Genomic DNA, 19,372 nt, shown 5'->3' with positions numbered 1-19,372 from the left:
ACATCCAGAACCGTGAAGTCCCCCAGAGTGACGCCGCCACTTCTGGTCGGTGGTTTTCAAAATAAAAGTCTGGACAATGTTGTCGGGGTCCAGGCTGAGAATATTGTAAATCAAAAAAAAAAAATTAAAAAAAAAAAAAAAAAATCGAGACCATTTGACAGATAGTTATGGCTTAGATCATGTTCAGTTTTAGTGACTGAGAAATATCATTAAAAATAAAGGGCTCATTGACAAAACATTATTGTGGTTATTGAATCTTCTGGGAAGTATTTTATAGCAATCTGTTAGATTTTAATGACAGTTCAAATGGGAAATCTAATGATGCTGCTCAGTCAGAGGAACATGAATATTGGAGAATATTACATGGATTGGGATATACTAGTATCTCAAGTACAAAATTTAATTTTTTTTGTCTGAGGGTGGCGCTATGAGAGAGCTCATGGTATATCCAAAATAAGGATACACCATGAGCGAAGTGAAGGTAACTTTTTGGATAATTGTGAATGTGTGGCGTTATAAAAGCTGAAATCTGTCTATTACATTTTGGTATCTGATCATCTTGTGGGGTCTTTGGCCCGACATGTGTGGCATATGTTTTATGCCTGTATTTTTTTTCCCATATTATTTTTAATCTTGCAGTAACGGATTTTGGTATTTGTCATTACCCCACTAAACATGAGACGTCTGATGGACGTGCAGATCATGTCTATATTGCGTCCGTTGGTCCAAGACCAATTCTGGGCGTGCAGCACGTCGTGCAAACTAGGTCCGGTATTTGGACGTCTAACCATGACCCCACTTGGACGTCAATATGCAGTTCAACATATACTGATTATTAATGAATTATTAATTAATGTAATTTTTTAAATTTATGATAAATATCAACATTGTTATCAACATGATTAATGAATACAAATATAGATTATTTCTGAATAAACATTATTTGTTATTAATTATTTATTGAGTATATATTATTTTACGTTGTCTGTTTTTTCCTCTGATGGTTTATTTTATTTTGTTTTAATTAATTAATTAATTAATCATTCTATTTATTTATTTATTTTTATTCATTTATGTATTTGGAAATGCAGCTTGTTGGAAATTAGGCTTCAGAAAATAATTTCATGGTACATAAGAGCCTTGATTTTATAACTCTTATGAGTTCAACCAGTCAACGCCACTCTGATTGGCTGAGGCAGCACGTCTTCATAAACCAACCAGTAAACTGCACTCTGATTGGCCGAGGCAACACGCCAAGCTTTTGGCGCGATTCGGCGAGTTTTATCAACCTTCTCTGATTTCATCTCAGATGTGAAAGGAAGTCGCCGTTCGGCTCTGTTCAACGTACATCAGAAACCACCGTTTTCCACTAAGTTGAAAGTAAGTTCGATCGGGTTAGTTCATTTTATGTTCATTTATGTATTTATAGTGTAAGCTGTTCTAGCTTTGTTGTTTTAAACTACCTAAACCTGCTGTGGCTACTATTGGCATTCCATGTCATCCCATCAGCTAACGTTAGCTAAACATTGGCCGTAGTTGAAATGGAGTTGGAATTACTTGGAAAATGACCGTGTCTAAAAAGATTCACGTTAGCTGAAGCTTTAACGTGAACAAGCATTGTTCGGTCGCTAAATCACTACTCACTAACCAGAGCTAGGCTGGTAGCTAGCCTAAACTAAATTCGCTAAGCTAGCGAACAGAACAACCTTCGAACTTTATATCTAGCGGCTCCGTCATGGCAATGAATATGCTTTTTACATGCTAGCGAGCTACGCGGTGTGTTCCACTGTTTTCAGTTGGAAGGCAGGCAGGCAGGTGGTGATCTAGATGTATTAATCCAGTATTAGTAGTGGATGCACAGGCAGTATATTTTTGCTTACAAATATGGGGACTTGGTGTGCTGTCTTTAAAGGCTAAAAAATAATATTTAAAGTTAATAAGTTAAAAGTGATAAAAAGTTTAGAAATGTAAAATATGTATTTTCTTTTGGTTCATGGAAATTGTATCAGAGTGAGTGTTCTGTGCTTTTTAGTTTTTGGAAACGGCTACAGAGTGAGCATTCTTTCTAATATTCCAGTTCGCATCTTTGCCGCTCCGTTGGTCCAGTCAATAAGTTAGGTCAGTGACATAGAGACGGGCTCGTAAAGTTGGTTAATGTGGTTGCACACGTTTCAGCCAGGGAACATACAGTCTCTAAGTATTGTGTGTGTGTGTAGTTTTCAAAGTGGTATGTTTATTGTGTTGTGTTGTTAGCATTATTTAGTAGAGTTTGTTTGCTAGCCGTGTTTGCTAGAGCAGTACAGTATGACTTCAGATTACCTTTGCATATTTATAATAATTTGTCTTTTTCTACTCTGTAAATACTACTGTTCCCATTGTTGTTTACTGTTGTTCCCTCTGTTGTTTATTGTTTCTACTGTTCAGCGTCTTTGAGTTCCCAGAAAAGAGCTATATAAATCTGATGTATTATTATTATTATTATTATTATTATTATTATTTACTTGTGCAGATGGAGTCATGAAATCTGATGACACAGCCACAGAGGACTTCATAACGATGAAGCAAGGAAGTGGAGGTGGAGGATACACAGCAGTCATTCAGGACTGATTATCCATTGTGTGTGGACAATGTTGTCACAGCTTTTGTACATGGTCTTCTTTTCTGTGTTCAGCATAATTGGTTCTGGTTGGATTTTTACCTCAAAACAGTTTAGCACTTTAATTTTTATTGTTTTCAATTTCTATTGTTTTATATTTGTTGTGGAACAGACCCAAGCAAGGTGGGCTGTGTAATTTATTTTATTATTTTTATATTTCTTTTATTTTTATTTTTCTATTACTGGTAGTTATTAGCCCTTACTCAGAGGTCCTGTGGACATCAATACTGGACTTTTGGTAGACGTCTGACATCACAGTCTGCATCTTCAGGGGACCAAAATTGGATGTTCAGAAACGATATTGAAAAGACGTTGTTTGGACGTGTCTTTGCGCGGTGGGACACCTCAACAGCTATTAGCTGCTTTCCAGTTATCAATACTGTACTTTTAATTTGACAACAAAATTGTTGTAACTGGAAGTTATTTTTTCCATTTTTGCTTGATGTTTTTTTTTTCATTGCATGCATGTGGTCTATGTGTAGTAGCTTTATTTTACTAACACCTATCTAATCTCCTCTGCTTCTCAGTCATACTTTAGCAGCATAAATGCTAGGAAGTAACTGACAGAAAATAAAAAACAAAAACAGTATCCCCAAGTTTTTTCCTTCACTTTCCTTTTGTTCTCATCAGTGTTTCTATCACACAGCTACAATATAAACAAGAAAAAAAAATCTGTCTCTTTATGTAGTGTTGATAATGTTTAGATTTGAATCTGATCAATCCATATAACTACTACCATTGAAGCAAAGAAGAAGAAAACACATGCAAGACTTTTGTGTGACTTTTTTTTTTTCTTTTGTCCAATTATGCTAGAGCACATCAAGCTTATATGATACAGTTTTCCCTACTTTTGCTTTAATGTCCCCTCGCTTTTGTTTTTACAACTTGAAGTTAATGAATTTGATGGTGGAAATCTCCACAGCACATCAAGATCAAAGTCCATATGTATCCATTGTGCCATGAACAAACACACAGCCGCCTTGATGTGTCTCTTTTAATGTTGTGTAGGTTGGTCTCTGTTCAAACAAATGACACACACTAGGGCAACTATAAAAAGCTGGTTTATTAAAGTCTAAAGAGTATGCTTGCCTTTGATACTGTTGCCAAAGGGCACAAAATCCTATTGTTCTGTGTGTCTCAGGTAATTTAAGACAGTGATGACCAATCTAGCCAAAGTTCGTAGTTGACAAGAAAAGATTTCATGGTGTAAACCTGCAAGTTAGACATTAGTGCTGGGCTGTTGTAGCTAAATGTTAGGAAGCTAGATTGTGGAAGGATCACAGAGAACCTAGATGTCTGGTATTTAATCTCTTGTAATGACTGGAAAATCAAGGTGGACAGCCAAGTGAAAGTGAATGTCCCTTCCTTTGGTTTCTGTCAAAGTGCCCATAAGCAAAGCACTCAACCATGACTCTTCCAGCGCTGGTGCCCAAGTGGCAAGCAGCAAAACTTTTTGGCTTTAAAGGACAGTTTCACACATGAGTGAGTTTTCATTTTCCCTCTTCCTTTTCAGTGATCCAGCTCCTGCAACAACTTTTCCTGAGAAAATAAGGTTATCTTTGTTATTGTGTTGTCTCAAAAACAAAGTTTTGAAAAATTGGTTCTGGTAGCATTTTAAAATGTTAAGATTTTTTTTCTTTTGTCTGAAAACAATGCTGTAAGTGGTCAGAATTATTTGTCAAACAACCTATTACTACAGTGAAAAGAAGTAGTCGATTTCATGGATGGTTAAATGGAAAATTTATTGGCAACAATTTTGATACCTGACTAATGATTTCTAAGTTAGTTATTACTCAAACTTGTCAGCCATTCTCTGGTTCCAAGATTTGCTGCTCTGGGATTTTGATGGACTTTTTTTTTTAATGTTCTGACATTTTATGGACCAAATGATGACTTGAGAAAAGAATCAGAAGATTAATCACGGATTAAAAAGACAACAACAACAATTCATCGATTAGAGTCCTAATCTGAAGCTGAATTTTAGCGCCTAACATTTTTTTCTCAGATGTAAAATCATTCAAAAGAGTGCACTTCCGTCTTTGAGCAGGTCACGCCCAGGTGACATAATGTCACATGAGCTCTCTCAGGGCAAAACACTTAATACTGCCATGCTGACAGTGCATAGGAGATAACATTGTTTACTCACTTGCATGTTTGTTGAGAGTATGTGATTGTTCAGTATGGTTTGTTTTACCAATGCCACTCGGTTATGTAATCCTGTGAACACTGATGTCTGTTTAGTACATTTTAACTGTAATTTTTTGAGAGGAAGACAATTAACATTTAATAGTCTAATTCTTTGATTTTTGTTGAAAACACACATAGATGGTGGATAATGTAAAGTTAGGTACAGTCTTGTGTTGATGACCAGATAACATGTAGTTGTGAGCCATATGTGTGCATCTACTCTAATAGAAGTTAAACAGGTGTGTTATGAGCATACTTCACAGTGATCTGAAACCACAATGGGAGCCCTCATTACCTGTGCTTCAATGGGGAGGAAATGCATCCATTCATTGTTCCGGCAAGGACTCACAGTATCTGGTTGCTATGACCAGAAATCATTGTGTAAGTGTGTGTGTCGCTGAATTACCTGTCTAACTAGATTTGACATTTTGTGTCAGTTTCCTGAGTTATTACTAGAAAAAAAAGGAAACCCACACAAATGGCCCATTATAATTGTCAGTGCGTTTGTGTTTCTACTGACTCACAGCTGTGACATGAAACCTTTAGAGCATCAGTACAATGCATGCACATAGTTGTGGCAACACATACTGTGCATTTTAGATTTTTGATTCATTTATTTTATTTCAGAGACCATCCATTTACTGTATTTAACATTAGTTCAGTTGCTTACACCTTGACTTTTTGAGCGGTTTGCTTTTTCCTACAGGTAAAGAGCACTTTGAAGACAACAATTCCTTAATTTGAAAGTCATTTATTCAATTCTGTGTGAATATAACACTCTGTATTGCCAAGTGTGATTTACAGCACCCAGGCCATTTACATAAATACTTCCTTGACAACATTCGACACATTGTGGGTGTCTTGCGAGGGCTTGCATTAATTTTATTTTGTGGGCATTTAGTTAGTACGAACAAAAACAAGAGTTTTGCTGGTGGCCATTGCTCCATCCACGAACCTTTGAAGGAAAGTGGTGAGATGCATGTTCTCTCCCTGGATGGAAATAATGGTCTAGAGGGAAGAAACATAGCACAGCAGTGGAGAGGTGTGGCCACATAGCTCTCATGACAGGTAGACACAGGGAGGAGCTACATTACCTGTGCAGTGCAGGCAGTCAGTGCACAGTGAACAGTACACCTGTTGCACTTCCCAGGCACTTTCTCTTTTTCTCTCCCTTTTCCTGCTCCTTTCTCTCCCCCTTCTTTTCCCCTTGACTGGTCTGAAAGCAGCAAGGTTGCGGACGGCCTCACTATGGATCCCAAGGAGGCCAGCGGGAGTGAGAAGGAGAAGGAAAAAGAGAAGGAGAAAGTAATAAAGAGGAGGAACCGACCTGTGTTCCTGCGTTACCTGGAGAGGAGAAAGACGGACACTATTGTGGCTGATGACACGGCCAAAGGTGACATCAACCTGGGGACGCTGGTGAGGAGGAGTCAGTCTGACAAGACGGAGTACAGCGCTAAACTTAAAGGTACGTCAGCTAATGACCTCCCCAGGGGTCAGAACTATAGCAACAATCTACACACACGTGTCTCTCAACTCTTTACATTTAAAACTTGATCGAACTTCTAGACAAATATGTCCACTATAGACAGACTATTTCAACTGCATCTATGGCTTGAGGGCAAAAATTCAACACACACACACACAGGCACACACATACACACATGGAGTATACACTGCTCTACAGCTCTGGATACTGGGCACCTGTTGCGTTACTATGTGTTGAGCAGGAGATACTCCCAGAGGGATGAAGCCACATATGCAAACTGTGCTCAAAACTCAGGCTCAGAGGAGTGGCTTTAGAAGTGCTCCAGACCAGCTCGTAAACAAGACCTAGACACCAGTGATGTGTGTGTGAAAGGACATTATATACAGGACATTTAGGACATTATATATCGATATGTAGGGCATTTTATATATCTCAGGCACTTATGGTCTTACAATTTGGTTTACACTGATTCTAACATTTAATCAAAGACTTTGTAGTGATTGGTGTGGAAAGTGAGAACTTGTTGGGAAAGACTTTTTTTTTTTTTAATTTTATTCTTTAAAAAAATTGTAGATGTAGCTTTATGCTGCCTCATCACAACAACTGACACAATCTTTTCACAAATATTCATGTTTCAGAAAAACTGGCTTCACCTGTCCTTAGAGTGCAGTCAGTGGCTGGGAATGCTGCACTTCAGGCAAAATGACTGACTTCACTGTGTCAGCAGGGGGTTAGCATTAAAGATTATGCAGGCTTTCCTGTACCGCTTGTTCCTGGGTTTCCTTTCCTGTGAACAATACACATGAAATGCCAAAATGACTCGTGCCACCTTGTTCAAAATAGCAAAGTGTAACCTACTTCTCACTTGGCATTGCTCTGAGAAGCTAGCTTTCACACACACTTGCCTTCTTAGCAGCTGCCTTGTTTACCTGAAATAGAGACACTCTGCTTCTTTGCACTTTCTGTTTTCTTGACCAACCTGCATCATGGCAGGTAGGTTTGTCAAAAAACACTGGGTTGTTTTCAGTAAATCAATCACCCACCCTCTTTGACTTTAGCCTAACACCTGACAAGCCTTGTTGCATATTTACAGTGGTGTTGCCATTGTAAATATTGACAGAACAATGGCTTCACTGAAACAAGAAACATATAAGCTGCTGCTCAGCTAAATGTATGGTATTTGATTGCTTCTAACCTCTGTACTGATTTGGAAAATCTTGATGGAGAGCCAAATGAAAGTGAGTGTCCCTTACTTCAGTTTCTGTGCCCACAAGCAAAGCACTCAACCGTGACTCTTCCAGTGGTGGTGCCTTAATGGCGAGCTGTGGGGATTTTCTGCTCTGGGAAATTTTGATGGACATTTTTTTTTTGACATTTTACAGACCAAATAATGACTTAAGGAAAATAATGGGCAGATTGATTATTGACTTTAAAAAAAAAAAAAAGATTAATCATTGATTGGAAGAATCTGAAGCCAATGTGAGCGGCCTCACACCTGAGAACCAGAATTACATATTTACAGTGGTATTACCATTGCAAATATTGACAGAACGATGATGTCACCAAAAGAGGAAACATGTGAGCTGCTGCTCGAGAGCCACTTCTCATCTGCTTGTCAGACAGGTTGGTCGAGTCACATAGTCATGGCAACGTGATATCAGTATGTCTAATTATTTACAGCAATATGGCAAAATAGTTCTGACAATGATTTACCTGCACAAAACTCACATATAGGGATAGAATTAAACCAAGTATTCCTATGTATTTATTCACTGATCATGCATGGAGCAGGTTACTTTGTTGTAGATCTATACTCTTTGAGGGTGGACTTTTTTTATTCTGTGTGTGTGTGTGTGTGTGTTGACCTTGAGACTTTTTAGCATTAAACCTTCTGTGGCATTGCTTTTTAATTAGATGTGATACAAGCTTACATGCTTAAAGACAAATGTCCAGCTTTCCTTTAGGTGAATATTTTTTGTAGATCTTCATGATTTGTTCAAATTCAGCACACTTCCAAAATATATTCTCAGTATACTCAAGGATAAAATCCGGTTGTGCACTTTGCTGTGTCTAATAGTCTAATATGTCATCTTGTCGCTTGGCGATACATGATACACCGTGCCTTGTATTCTCTTCTGGGGCTGTTGGATCCCTTTCAATGGGCTGATCACTGAAAAGCCCTGTATCCATTTTCATGGGAACTCCTGTGCCGGCTACCATACCTCAGCAAACATAATGCTGGCAAAAGGATAAGTCAGCACAGTTTGGAATCAATTTGGTGGTCTATTGAACATTTTATTTTTTGTAACATTGTGAATGCATTAGTGTGGAGGAATCCCTTCAAGGCCAGTTTTGAATGGGGACAAATTCACAAAGATTTCAAAAGGCTTTTAAAACAAACTGACATTTCTCTTATTGAGACTTTGTTCTATGGCAAAAAATATTGAAGTAAAAAGTGATGATGTGTGGAAAGAGTTGAAACCACATCAAAAATAGAACACATTTCTGTCCAACAAGCCATCAAGATACCTCACGTGATCTCTCATTAAGGGGACTTTTCTCACGGGTGCAGGTTTTCAGAGATTCTGGGGTCTCTTTTCACGCTAAAAGCCCTCGTAGACATGTGACACTTGATGATACTCTTGAAACATGACTGTGATACTTATCAATGATAAGTTCATTTATTAACTGCTGGTGAAAAATAACTGCACAGCTATGTTTAGTCTTACACCAGTCTGTATATATGGAGTTTACCAAACATGTTTTTATGGTTTACTGGCTACCAGCAAGGCAAGGTGAATGCAAATGGACACATTGTGGATTTCACCTGTTAAATTGCGTTTGATCATTATGAGAAGGTTTAAGCAAAATTGGGAAGATTATGCGAACTTCAGTTCATACACTGACTGCAACTGCATTCATGCCAAGTCTTAAAATGAGAGCTGTATCAAGACACAAGAAGAGGATAAAAAATATGAACAATGCATTCCATCCAGCAGTCTTTGAATGACTTCAAAGCTTAAACATTTCAGTTTATTTGTTTTTTAATTTTTAAAAGTGACGATTCACTACAGTAGGCGTTCATTTTGTCCATGTAGCTAAGGAAAAAACAAATGTAATCTAATGTATACAAAATGTGATCAGATCCTTGCTCGGTCAGCCACATGTGAACACAATCTGTGCAGTGTTTGCATTCATGAGAAAGTACTGTCCGCTGACCAAAACCACGTAACCCATCCTACTCAGCTTCAGCAGGGGGCTCCAGCCACTGTACTGTGCTGTACCTTTCCAGTATCTGCAAACTTGTTGCATTCCTATTCCTTTAAAAACAAAAGACTCTTTGAAAATGAAATGATAAGGAAGCAGAAGCCACAGCTGCCACACCTGTTTTCTTTGACAGTGCTACTTCCTTGCTTGCCTAAAAAAATAGCACCTGTTGTGAACCCAAAATTAATAAGAACACATATAGACGCTAGTTGTAAATGCAGTAGCTAATATGAGTAGTATTCTTGTGCATAAGGTGTCTTAGATGCAGCTAACTATACCGTATAGGTCTTGGTAATATTTTCTATACTAAGACCAAATTGAACTTCTTATGGTCAAATCTTACACGTTTCTCCCTGTTTGTGTGTAGGTGTGTGTTCATGTGTGTGTAGGTGTGTGTACATGTGTGTAAAATGAATTCACTAGGAGCCGATGGCATTTGTTTGTTTGTGCATGCGTGACTGTGTACGTCTCTTTTGTGCGCACCTGTGTGAATCAGTCAGTGTGTGTGTGTCCTTGCATGTCTAGGTGTGTTTTTATCATTGCGTGCTGCCTCCCCTCCTTCCACACACACACACACTCACACACACACTTCCAGTCTGAGCAGATGGAATGCCTGAGCACGCCGTAACATTACATCAGCGGCACGATTAGTTCTGTAACCTGACACAGGCCCCACAGCCTTCTGTCTCCCCCCCCCCCCCCCCCCCCCCCCGCCAGAGGAGGAAGTAGTGCGTGGTGTCGATTAGGCAGCAAGGAAGCATCCCTCTTCCCTGAACAGACACTTGTGCCTGCCATGCAAAGCACAGAGCAGCCACAGACTGATTAGGCAGCAGAGCAATAAAAAGAGAGCGGTGAGCCTGACTGGCATGTTAAGCGAGGCCTTTTGGCGTTCGAGTCAAAATAATTAGATCAGCGTGAAATACCGACGGCTGCTCAGGCGTCAAGCGGGTGTGTTAGTAGAGATGTATGTTTTTCCAAGCATACACAGCCACCAGGGCCAGGGTGTTTACCACCATCGGAGCAAATTCATATGTGACGCAGATGGCTTTAAATGCTGGCAAAAACATAAAAAGTTTTTTGAATTACACCAACAGGTAGGTGTAGCCACATCATCATTGGCTTTGCATGACCTTGTACGACCTCTGATGAACTCATAAAGCCTGCCAGGTGCTGTAATTGACATAAGAATGCACATAGACATTTACATCTTTATTTTATAATAATGTTATATTGCAGGCGGCGCGGTGGTTGGCACTCCCACAATCCCAAACACGTGTGCGTGTGTGGTTGTCTGTCTTTGTGTGTCAGCCCTGTGATTGACTGGTGACCAGTCCAGGGTGTACCCTGCCTCTCGCCTATAGTCAGCTGGGATAGGCTCCAGTTCCCCGCGACCCTGACGGATTAAGCGGTATAGAAAATGGGATGGATGGATGTTATATTGCCCATTTTTTCCTCTCAGAGAAAATGACGCCACATGACCTGTCCACACCCCCCTCTCCAGCCATGGACCCAGAGGAGGTCCGTTTGAGGAAGATGAACCGCAGGGCAAAGGTCATTCAGGAGCTTGTGCAGACCGAAAAGGACTACTTCACAGACCTGAACCTGTGCATCAGAGAGGTGGTCCAGCCTCTACGAAACATGCAGGTAGATGTTTTTTGCTGTTGTTGTTATTGTTTTAACAATGGCTGTTTCTTAGATAATACTCAATTTGTAAAAGTCAAAAATAATACTCAAATAGCTGTCTGCTGAGAATAAGTTGATGTTCAAGTGCCACTTGATTATGTGATACATCTTGACCTTTACAGTGCAAGTCTAACCCTGACCTTAACATCAATCTCATCTATGACATTTTAATTATTTTGAGTCCCATTTTATCATTTCATTTAGACACAGTCGGTCAAACTCATATTTTATACAATAGTTTCCTGACCTTCTGTTAGGTTGTGGATATAGATCGGCTGTTCACCAACATGGAGACAGTGTGTGAGGTATCTGCAGCGCTCCTTCACAGACTACACGAGGCCATGGCTGACCCAGATCCAGAAGCAGTTGTCATAGGTAAGGCCATTTTGACTTTTCCCTGATTTAATTTTTGTTGACTTTCACTTCTCTGAATAATTTTAGACAAAAGATCTCATGTCCCACTTTCATTTGAAGGAGAGGTATTCATCCAGGCGAAGGCAGCTTTAGAAGATGTATATAAGATTTACTGTTACCATCATGATGATGCCAACATGTCACTCAAATCCTATGAGAAAGAGGAAGAGATAAAGCAACATTTCACCACATGTGTATTAGCTCTGAAGTAAGTCCATCCAGCCACGTCCTCCAAATAATATTCACATCATTTAAAACTCCAAATGTTACGATTTACTGCTTAATATCTTTGATGTTGACTGCACTGCTTTGTCTTTGCAGGAAAATCTATGACCAAGAGTAAGTATCCTATAATGAAAAGTTTATGCTGGCATTTAAAAAATATTGAATTACATACTGAATGTACAGTTATGTATAGATGTATAGATTGATTATTGTGTTGATTTAGCATGGTCATGTCATGGTTTTTTTTTGTTTTTAATTTTCAAAGTATCTGTTCTGAAGGCCATAACCATTCATGCAGGTCTTTGTTTAATATATAATTATTTATGTAGAGGAAAACCTAACTTGCTGGACATGGGTTCACTGCTCATCAAACCTGTCCAGAGGATCATGAAGTACCCGTTGCTGCTTGGGGAGCTGTGGCAGGCCACACCTGAAGACCATCCTGACTATCGGCCGCTGCAGGAGGCATTCACTGCCGCCAAGATCATAAATGTGAACATTAATGAGTTCAAGAGACGCAAGGACATAGGTGAGATTTTTCATTGGTGTCTTTGTCTAATTCCATGTCTTTTCATCTTCATTCTTTCAATTTGGCCCTCATGTTTTCATCTGTTCTCAGTGATGAAGTATAAGAGGGTGGAAGATGAAGGCACACTGAGAGGCAAGCTGCACAAGTTAAACATACATTCCATCCGTAAGAAAGGCGACAGGTTTGCTGGCTATCTCAAGATCCTCACTGGAGTTGAACCACAGGTAAAAGATGGTGGAAACCACGTTTTTCACTCCACAGTCACTGTAACTTTAAAAAAAAGATCACACAGCCTGTGAACTTGGCAGTTTAAATAAAACCGTTTTCTGGCCTAAAGGTATATTGTTATCATAGGTATTGTTGCTTTTATACTGCTGTTAGTGGCATTTGCAGGCACAAAAAATTTAGGGTAAGGTAAAAGCATAATTGGCACTCAGCTAGTATTTAAGCTGTATATTTTAACTGCTCTTTTATAGGTGAGGGATGAAGTATTTGACAGAGAGGAGAAACTGTTCAGGAGTCTGGAGAAGGCTGTGAGGCAGCTGGTCAAGAATGTTCACTGTTACGTGCAGCACACTCAGGTAGATATATCATTTCCTACTGCAAAATGGGCATGTTTAATCATGTTTTAATGTTAATATTCTATCAACATTATTCATTTATTTTTCTTAATGTGCTTTCTGTAGGAGATGGTCTCTGTAGCTGTCCAGAATGTCCAGGACATGGAGAACATTGTTAAGGATCCAAGCAAAAATGGCACAAACGGCACATTGCACAATAATGGAAATGACCCCTATAAGCACTTTGTAAGTATGGCTTTTGTTGTACTTCACAACAAAAATGTTTGTTATTCATTTTATTCAGGACAAGACTTACTTCACTGCCCAGCTTTTCCTGCCTTCCTTTCCTCCCTAAATCTTCTGTAGTTCTGCCCGTCCTTGCTTTGATGTCCTGTTCTTACGTGACCTGACTTTCACCCTCTGACTGTGAGTCATCTGTCACTTTGCCTGTAACTGCCCGTCTTCCGTCCATTTTATTAATCCTTTTCCGCTACTCCTCTAACCTTTCTAGCATATCCTACTCTCTTCTCTCTGTGGGTTGCGCTGTTGCCAATTCTGATATAACTACACCTTTGAATAAGATTCTTTGTGTAGCAGCCCTTCACTACCGCCATTTAGCACTGTCCCAAACAAAGTCTGTAATGACCTTTACAAGATAACTGTAGACACAAATGTGTAGTGTTAGAGGAAAAGCAACAGACTTATTTTTTATGAAAAGGTTCTATTCTGTCTGCTACAATCAAAACATGACAGCCATAAGTGATAGATGCTTTCATGAAGCAGAACATTTTCAACAAATGGACAATTCTTTTTCTTGATGTATAGTACTGCCCATTACCTGCTCCTTGCTATTACAGATTAAGTCTGTAATATGTCTGCTAAACTAACACTTCAAGCTGAACAACATCAGTACCTTTTGTTTGTCTGCATGCAAATTAAGCTGTAGCAGCTCTCTTGTTGTTATGTATTCAAGGATAATGTTAAAGCATACTTTACTGTCTCCCCTTGGAGAAAATTATTGTGAAATAGAGACACCACTGCATACTAAGAACAAGACATTTCATACTTTATACACTGCAAAAAATATCTTTTAAAAAGAGGTACACTAAAAGTACATGTTTACATGTACAGAATACATAGTAGGGAACACAAAAAGAAAATAGGCAGACTAACATGGTAAATCTCTATTCATCTTATGCTACCTCATTGACTTCCTCCTTCAGAAAGACAGTGTGGAGCGCTTGGTCCTCGCCCCCCTCTCCTCCCTGCAGGGCATGTTCACAGCCCCGCAGAAACTCATCCAGAAACGTTATGACAAATTGCTGGATTACTGCAGCCGCCTGGAGCGCTCTTCCTCTTTTTCATCCTCGTCCTCATCATCCACCACTTCCTCCTCTCCTTCGCTGGTGTCAGAGGACCCACCTGGTCCTGCCAGGAGGGACTATGAAGCTCTCAATGCCTTGCTAGTGGAGGAGTTGCAGAAGTTCAACATGGCCGCCTATACTATCCTAACCAACTGTGTAGTATATCTAGTTGCTCTACTCAGAGAGCTGATGGATAAAATACTACTCCGTGCTCCATCCATTCAGCAGCTACCAGTGAGGATCCTGATCATAATTCACATTATTAGACACATTTTATTTGTAGCCTATTTAAAACCGAAACTTAAATGTGCTATGTTTGATTTTTCCAGGCTCCACTGTCAAACATTGCTGAAGTGCAGAACAGCATCATGGAAGAGCTGAATAATCTAGCTTTTGTGAAAGAAAACGCACAGAAGCTCATGGAGCGTAAAGTCAGCTTTGAGAGACAACGAGACAAGAAAATAACGGTAAGAAAATGGAAATAATGCATCATTAATATGGAGAGACCAAAATGTCATTACATCCTACAGTCTGTAAGCGTCTGTGAACTCCTCAGCTTAAAACTAAAGTCCCACATATTCCTGTGAGTCTTTTAAAAATTATTTGACCCCGTTCCAAGCCATAAATTAGCAGCCATAAGCCTTATCAAAGGAAGACACAGAGAACAGCTCTATGCTGTGATTAACTGAGGCACTTGGCAACCCAAAGCTCCACCACCTGTCAGTCTCCTGAGATTTAGACATCTATATGTTTGTAGGTGTGTACATATGCATACACATCTGAGTGTGTTTGCACTTAGACATGTGAGTAGATTTATTTGAAGCTCCTATCCCCAGGAGCTTCTAACCTTTCACCCTCCCTAGTATACTGATAACCAACAACATGCTAGCATTTGCCCGCACAACATACTCACTTCAAATATTTACGCCAACACTCCTTTGTGCCGTGCTGTTCTCCAGATGCTGGAGGTGCAGCATCAAACTGAGGAACAGCGTGCCTGGCTGCTGGCAGAATACCCACTGAGCCGTCTGTACCAGCTGAAGAGGAAGTGTAATGGCTGCCAGGAGCAGGACCTCAGCCTGCTGGAGGGAGAGCTGGTGGCCCTGCTGGAGGACACAGACCCATTAGGCAGCAGCAGTCGCTGGCTGGTTCACACCGGAGGCAAGTGTGCGTATGTGTGTGTGCATGCATAAGGACGAAGACCCTCGAGGCAGAGGTAGCTCTCGGCGTATACTGTTAGTAAGACATACAAGGTGAATTAAGTTATCACACTCGATCATCTGCAGGTATGGTCGGTATAGGTCCCCTTTAATACAAATTCCTCTGTGAATACACCTGCATCTGTTAGATGACTGAGGTTGTGTAGACACACCAAACTTTACTTTCTGACTCTGACAAGTCAGCACACAAGAATCAGTCCCAGGGGCTCCTGTGATGTCATGGTTGCTGGTACCTCTTTGCCTGCCTCTGGAGATGGTTGCCTCACAACAGGGCTAGCTCCATAGCTTATCTCTATCTCCCCACTATGTCTCGCAGAGGCACCTGAATATCCTGACGTCTTGTTTGGAACAAACCGCTGTGCGTTGTAAGCAGTGTTACTTAGAGTACAAAGCCTTTCCCTTTGGGTATTCAGAAACAAGGTTGGAGGGATGCCGCTTGCGTGCCTCTCTGTACTCTGCAATAACAAGTTCTTTTTTTTTTGTGAGTGCCAGAAAAAAAATGTGTGTGTGTTTCTTGGTATGAAGTACATTCTTCACAGACTTGTCTTTTCCTTTGGGATTACAAGCATTCCCAGGAAGTTGTTGTTCATCCTTCTGTTGATATCAACACTATGAATATGCTTGCCTCATATTTACACACTCTTCAGGTCGCTCACTGTAACCAGATTTAAGATTGTGTAAGCAAATACCCTAGCGTTTGCTTACAGCTTCAATGTGAGACATACGGTCCCACATATTAAACATGCATTTATCCCCCAGAATACATAATTTATTAATTTAATAAGTGATTTTGGGGGAGCAGTTTAGGGATTAACAAAGGAAAATGTCTTCCAAAGTAGTTTGTTCTGCACTTCTGTTACTATTAGTCAAATAAAGGGTCAGTTCTTTCAAAGTAATAAGGCCATATTCTCATTAGTAATATTTTGCCATGGAGATAGTTTTTTATTTGTTTGTTTGAATGTTTGTTTCCCAGGTTTTGTTGTGCATCTCTGAGATTTTGCTTTCAGCCAATATGATGACAATAGGATTTTACTTGGAGTTCTTCAGTGAATGAAAAAATACATTTGAAATCTCTCAAGCAACTTGATTTTTTAGAAACAATATCCTGGTTTCTTGTTGTAAGAAGTATTGATGTTCATCCCCATTTTATTATGGTGGAGGCAGAGATGGGTATCTGGATAAAATAAAAGTGCATGGTTAGCTACCACTACTACTATTTTGTAGTGTGGGTGAATCAACCCTTTAAAAGAGAGGAAGTCAGGCATCCTCATTAACTGTCCCTGTGTGTCACTGTTAGGTACACAAGGCTACGTCTATTCCACATTCCTGAAGCAGTACAACCCTCTGAGGGACTCACAGCGGGCAGGCCAGATGGCCAAAGAGCAGCAACAGCAGCAGCCACCTGCCATGGCGGACGACGACTTCGATGACCTCAGCCTGTTTGTGTCAGGCAGTGGCAGCAGCAGTCTGCGCAGCTTCAACCTCAACACCACTGACAGCAGCTCAACCCTCTCTGGTCTACAGGGGGAGCCGGAGAGCCCAGAAGACCTGGAGGACACACTAGACACAGAGGCTCAGCAGGTGTGTGTGGTTGCCTCCATATGTTTTCCTGAACGGGTCTTACACCATATGGATGTCACTTTAAGTTACTGCATTACTTAACAGTGGGGAGCATAAAACAAAATCTTGGTTCAGTTAATTTTAATTTCCTTGAGAACAGTTAAGGTCAAAAAGATTTCTACGTTTTTGCAAAATTGAAGCTGCAGAATGACTGTGCCCCAGTGCATGTACATAAGTTTGTGTGCAGACAAACCAACCAAGCAGTATTAAAAATAAAAAAAAAATGGGTACAAAACTAAAACACAAGCTACGCACCAAATAAATCTCATTATTACAATAAAATGAGGCTCAGCAAACCATGTAATTTTAACTGTGGTTTGAGGCGGCCATAAGGGAATCCTCACAGAAGAGGCTCCCGCTATAAAATACTAGAGTTATTAGAGTGGCAGTAAAACCGAGGTGTGCAGGTATATTGACTGGATCAGCAGAAGATCTGTTACTGCAAAAGCACATTTGATAGCTTTATACTATCTCTGTCTAGCATGCATTAAAATTAAATGATGACAGTGCTGTCACTCAAGCTTCATCACCCCTGGGCTTTGTCCTCCTTGTGGTCATGACTTTATCTGCTATGACCACCAAATATGCCTCTGAAATTTATCATAACATGACACAGTTATTGGTCTTAAAATATAAGGTGCTGACCAAGGGCAGTAAATTGTAATGAAAATTAGGACTAGTGTTAACATTGTGTCTGTGTGGAAAACTAGTGAACAGTGCCACCTCCTGGATTTACAGGGGAACACACTTTCTTGTCAATTCAATGTAAGATTTGCTATTTCAGAGAGAAAAAGAACAGAATTTGTAATAGTCAAATGCACTCACATTTAAAGAACACCTTTGATAAGTTTAATACTGTCACAAAAAACACTGAAATAAACAAAGCTACTGTCAGACGGGTTGAATTTTGTTTTTGCCTGTGACTACATTTGATTTCTGTCTGTTTCCACAGTTTTATGCTGTGTATGCATTTCAAGCCCGCTGTGACCAGGAGCTGACCCTGCAAGAGTACCAGCATGTCCGCATCCTTCAGTTCTGTGACGTGGGAGGCAATAAGGAGTGGTGGTTAGCTGAGGCTAATGGACAGAGGGGCTATGTCCCTGCCAACTACCTTGGCAGGATGTCCTATGCATAAATAGAGGCCCTCTATTTAGATATTGGATTTCCATCTCGAACACCAAACCCAAAACCAGCTTGTGATATTTTACACAAAACCCACTCACTCTTTAATACATAATTTAAAGAGTCCTGATTGTAAAACATGTTACATTTCTGCTTGTGAATGTCAAATGGGGGAGGATGGAGCCAATCCTAGCTGACAATGGGCACACCCTGGATAGGTTGTCAGTCTGTCACAGGCCTGACGTGAAGAAAAACAAACACTCGCACTCACATCTATGGGAAAATTAGAATCACCAATTAACCTTTATCTTTGGACTGTAGGACCCATGCAGGTGCAGGCAGAGCACGCAGAGGAGCCCAAGCCGGCCAGCATGTTTGAAACCAGAGCCTTCTTGCTGTGAGGTGACAGTGTTAGGCACTGCACCACCTACCACCCCCAAAAGGTATCAGTAGACATTATTATCAGATGATTATACCAAAAGTGTTGATGTTGAATCTATTTTGCCTCTAGAAGATCACAACAACTCACCACTGGGAGTTGACCAGTAATCTGATAAATATGGATAATGAAGGTGTGAAAATACAGGGCACTGTGCTGAGCACTTTTGTACTTCAGTGTTTTTGAGTTTATATTGATAATTAAGCAATTTATTCATGAAGTAAATGTTATATGTGAGCTGATTTATAGATGAAGTAAATGTATATGTGAAATGATTTATACATGAAGTATATGTTTTATGTGAATGTGAAATGAAGAAATCTTTAATATCATTTATATTTTCAAAATCATATAAACATGTCCTCTGTGATAACTGCTGCGATCCACTCTCCCTTTGTCCTGCAGGATATAATGATTCACATTCAGGGACAACACATACTACAAAGTCATTGATATGACCAGTTTATAAGAAGAGGATATTTAATGACGTTTGATGATAAAATGTGACAGTCACTTTTTCAATGTTCAGATTTGTTAGGACAGAACGAGGCACACAGCGTCCAGCAGCATTTACACAAAGTAAGATTCAAGTATTTGACT

General features: G+C 39.9%; 1 protein-coding gene across 1 annotated transcript; it reads left to right on the top strand.

The window, feature by feature from the left end:
• The first annotated feature begins 5,958 nt into the window (after positions 1 to 5,958).
• Positions 5,959 to 19,214, top strand: arhgef38 (Rho guanine nucleotide exchange factor (GEF) 38). The gene is made up of 14 exons (XM_041036486.1): positions 5,959 to 6,308; positions 11,056 to 11,240; positions 11,537 to 11,654; positions 11,754 to 11,901; positions 12,015 to 12,032; positions 12,248 to 12,447; positions 12,538 to 12,671; positions 12,924 to 13,028; positions 13,134 to 13,253; positions 14,231 to 14,605; positions 14,701 to 14,838; positions 15,331 to 15,532; positions 16,889 to 17,172; positions 18,164 to 19,214. The coding sequence occupies exons 1-14, from the start codon at positions 6,092 to 6,094 to the stop codon at positions 18,344 to 18,346; spliced, it is 2,427 nt and encodes an 808-aa protein (XP_040892420.1). The 5' UTR covers positions 5,959 to 6,091; the 3' UTR covers positions 18,347 to 19,214.
• Positions 19,215 to 19,372: the final 158 nt, after the last annotated feature.

Source organism: Toxotes jaculatrix, chromosome 4, assembly GCF_017976425.1.
Source record: "Toxotes jaculatrix isolate fToxJac2 chromosome 4, fToxJac2.pri, whole genome shotgun sequence".
Taxonomy (NCBI): Eukaryota; Metazoa; Chordata; class Actinopteri; family Toxotidae; genus Toxotes; species Toxotes jaculatrix.
This window is presented reverse-complemented; position numbering and strand designations above follow the sequence as displayed.